The sequence below is a fragment of the Pteropus alecto genome, unplaced genomic scaffold (assembly GCF_000325575.1).
Source record: "Pteropus alecto unplaced genomic scaffold, ASM32557v1 scaffold67, whole genome shotgun sequence".
NCBI lineage: Eukaryota > Metazoa > Chordata > Mammalia > Chiroptera > Pteropodidae > Pteropus > Pteropus alecto.
Window position 1 is genome coordinate 2,828,193 of NW_006441061.1, and position 1,774 is coordinate 2,829,966.

Consider the following 1,774-nt stretch of genomic DNA (forward strand, 5'->3'; position numbering starts at 1 on the left):
TTGCTCAGGCCGCCCAGTGACGCCGCTGGATCCCTTCACCCCTGTCGCCCACCACTAAGCCATCGCTTTCCTCCTGGATGACCCCGAGAGGGCGGCAGCTTCTCCCAGGACCCTCCAGAGCTTACCGATGACCTGGGGCTGCCGTGCGACACGTCTCTCACGCCGACGGAACCGAGCACCCCACGTTCTACGGCGACCCTGAGAAGCCAGCAGCGGAAGAAGCCCGTGGCCTGAGCAGACCCGAGCCTGGCTCCCTGCCCCGCTGTGGGCACCTCCCCACTCGGACTCATCGCTCGATTCACACACTGGACATCCCGGGGTGGGAGCGGCGTGCCCCAGTGGCAGGCACGGAGGAGACGGGCCGTCTGGGCGAGCTGGCAGAGTGGCCGGCACTTGCTAGGCTGTGAGTTTTGCTGCCCGGGATGCTGTGTTCACCCACTGTACACCCACTTTCCCCCAAAGGGCTCCTCTCTGCAACACCCACGTGCCAACAGCAGCACCAACTGCCTCGGCCTGGCCCCCGACCCAGTGACCCCAGCACAGGCCCTACCAGGGTGCTGGGGAAGGGGCCGTGGACCTATGGTCCCCCAGCTCCTCAGAGCCAGGCTGTGTTTTGAAGGCCTCTGCCAACAGGAACAGTTGTTTTAAAAAGTCCATCTGACCCAGGTCACCACCCTGGGGCCGACCCTGACATTTCTGCCACAAATGGCCAGTGGACACAGTGCTGGCTGCCAAGTTCAACTTCACGCACGTTTGCCGTGAGAACGGGAGTTGCCGCCATCCCTGGGGACGTGGACCCTCCCCCACTAGTGACCTGCCTTGTCTGGCTGTCGGGGTTTGTCCTGATCCCAGATAACGTTGGTGTCTTCCACCTGGAAGGCCACCAGTTGGTTGACACTTGGGACGGGAGGCTTGCCGTGTGTCTGGAGGCTGCCGTGGAGTGCGGCGAGGTTCCCCTACCAGGAGGGCGGGCGGCACGGGGCTCCCCAGGTGGCGGGGGTGCAGCAGGAACCAGCCGACACGGTGAGGCGGGCGCCAAACGCCTCGCGGACCTGCTTCAGCCCTGCCCGTTCTCGCCCCTTGGCCCCCCCGGCTTCACCCCAATGGCTCCCGACATCTACGCCTCGGGGTGGCGGTCGCCTCTCCCCGCTGCCCCGAGGCCTGAGGGCGTCCCTGTGCTTCCTACATGGCAGGGCGGCAGCAGAGGCCGTTCGCTCGTGAAGCCTGGAGGCTGCAGGTAGGGACGGCAGCCCCTGCAAGGACCTTTTGGGGTTGGTGCTTCACCAGGACTAACTGGTCTTAAATGTCCCCACTGAAATAAGCTAGTTGTGCCTCTGGGGAATTGAGGGAGCCCCATGGGGCCCAGAGAACCTGTATCTACTGCTGCTTTTTTTGGATGGGTGGCTGGTTCAAAACCAAGTGACCTATGTGACTTGAAGCCCCACAGAGGGTGACGTCCGGCAGGCTCGGGGCAGGGGGCTGCCGCGCTCCAATGACTTCGGTCCCTTTGGTTTGTGGACTTTGTCCTTCGATCTTTTTTCACACCCTGGTTGTGAGACGACCTCTGGCCAGTGACGCCCAGTGGCCCTTCTCCCTGACTGACAGGCATCTGCAGGTCTGACGGGCCCAGCGGTCCAAACAGGACGCCGTGGGGACCCTTGTCGGGCAGCAGGAAGGCACAGCCCAGCGGTGAGGGCGGTTTTCAGGGGAAGGAGCAGAGGTGGCCACACCTCCGCATTCACGCCCTTGGGGCCTTACCTGCAAGAAAGCAAGG

At 63.8% G+C, this 1,774-nt stretch overlaps 1 protein-coding gene across 1 annotated transcript in view; it reads left to right on the top strand.

The window, feature by feature from the left end:
* Positions 1 to 1,241, top strand: part of MVB12B (multivesicular body subunit 12B) — a 154,455-nt gene extending 153,214 nt beyond the window's left edge. Inside the window, exon 11 of the mRNA XM_025051239.1 lies at positions 764 to 1,241. Within this exon, the coding sequence (XP_024907007.1) occupies positions 764 to 1,241 (478 nt within the window). The remainder of the gene's footprint in view (positions 1 to 763) is intronic.
* The last annotated feature ends 533 nt before the right edge of the window (positions 1,242 to 1,774 follow it).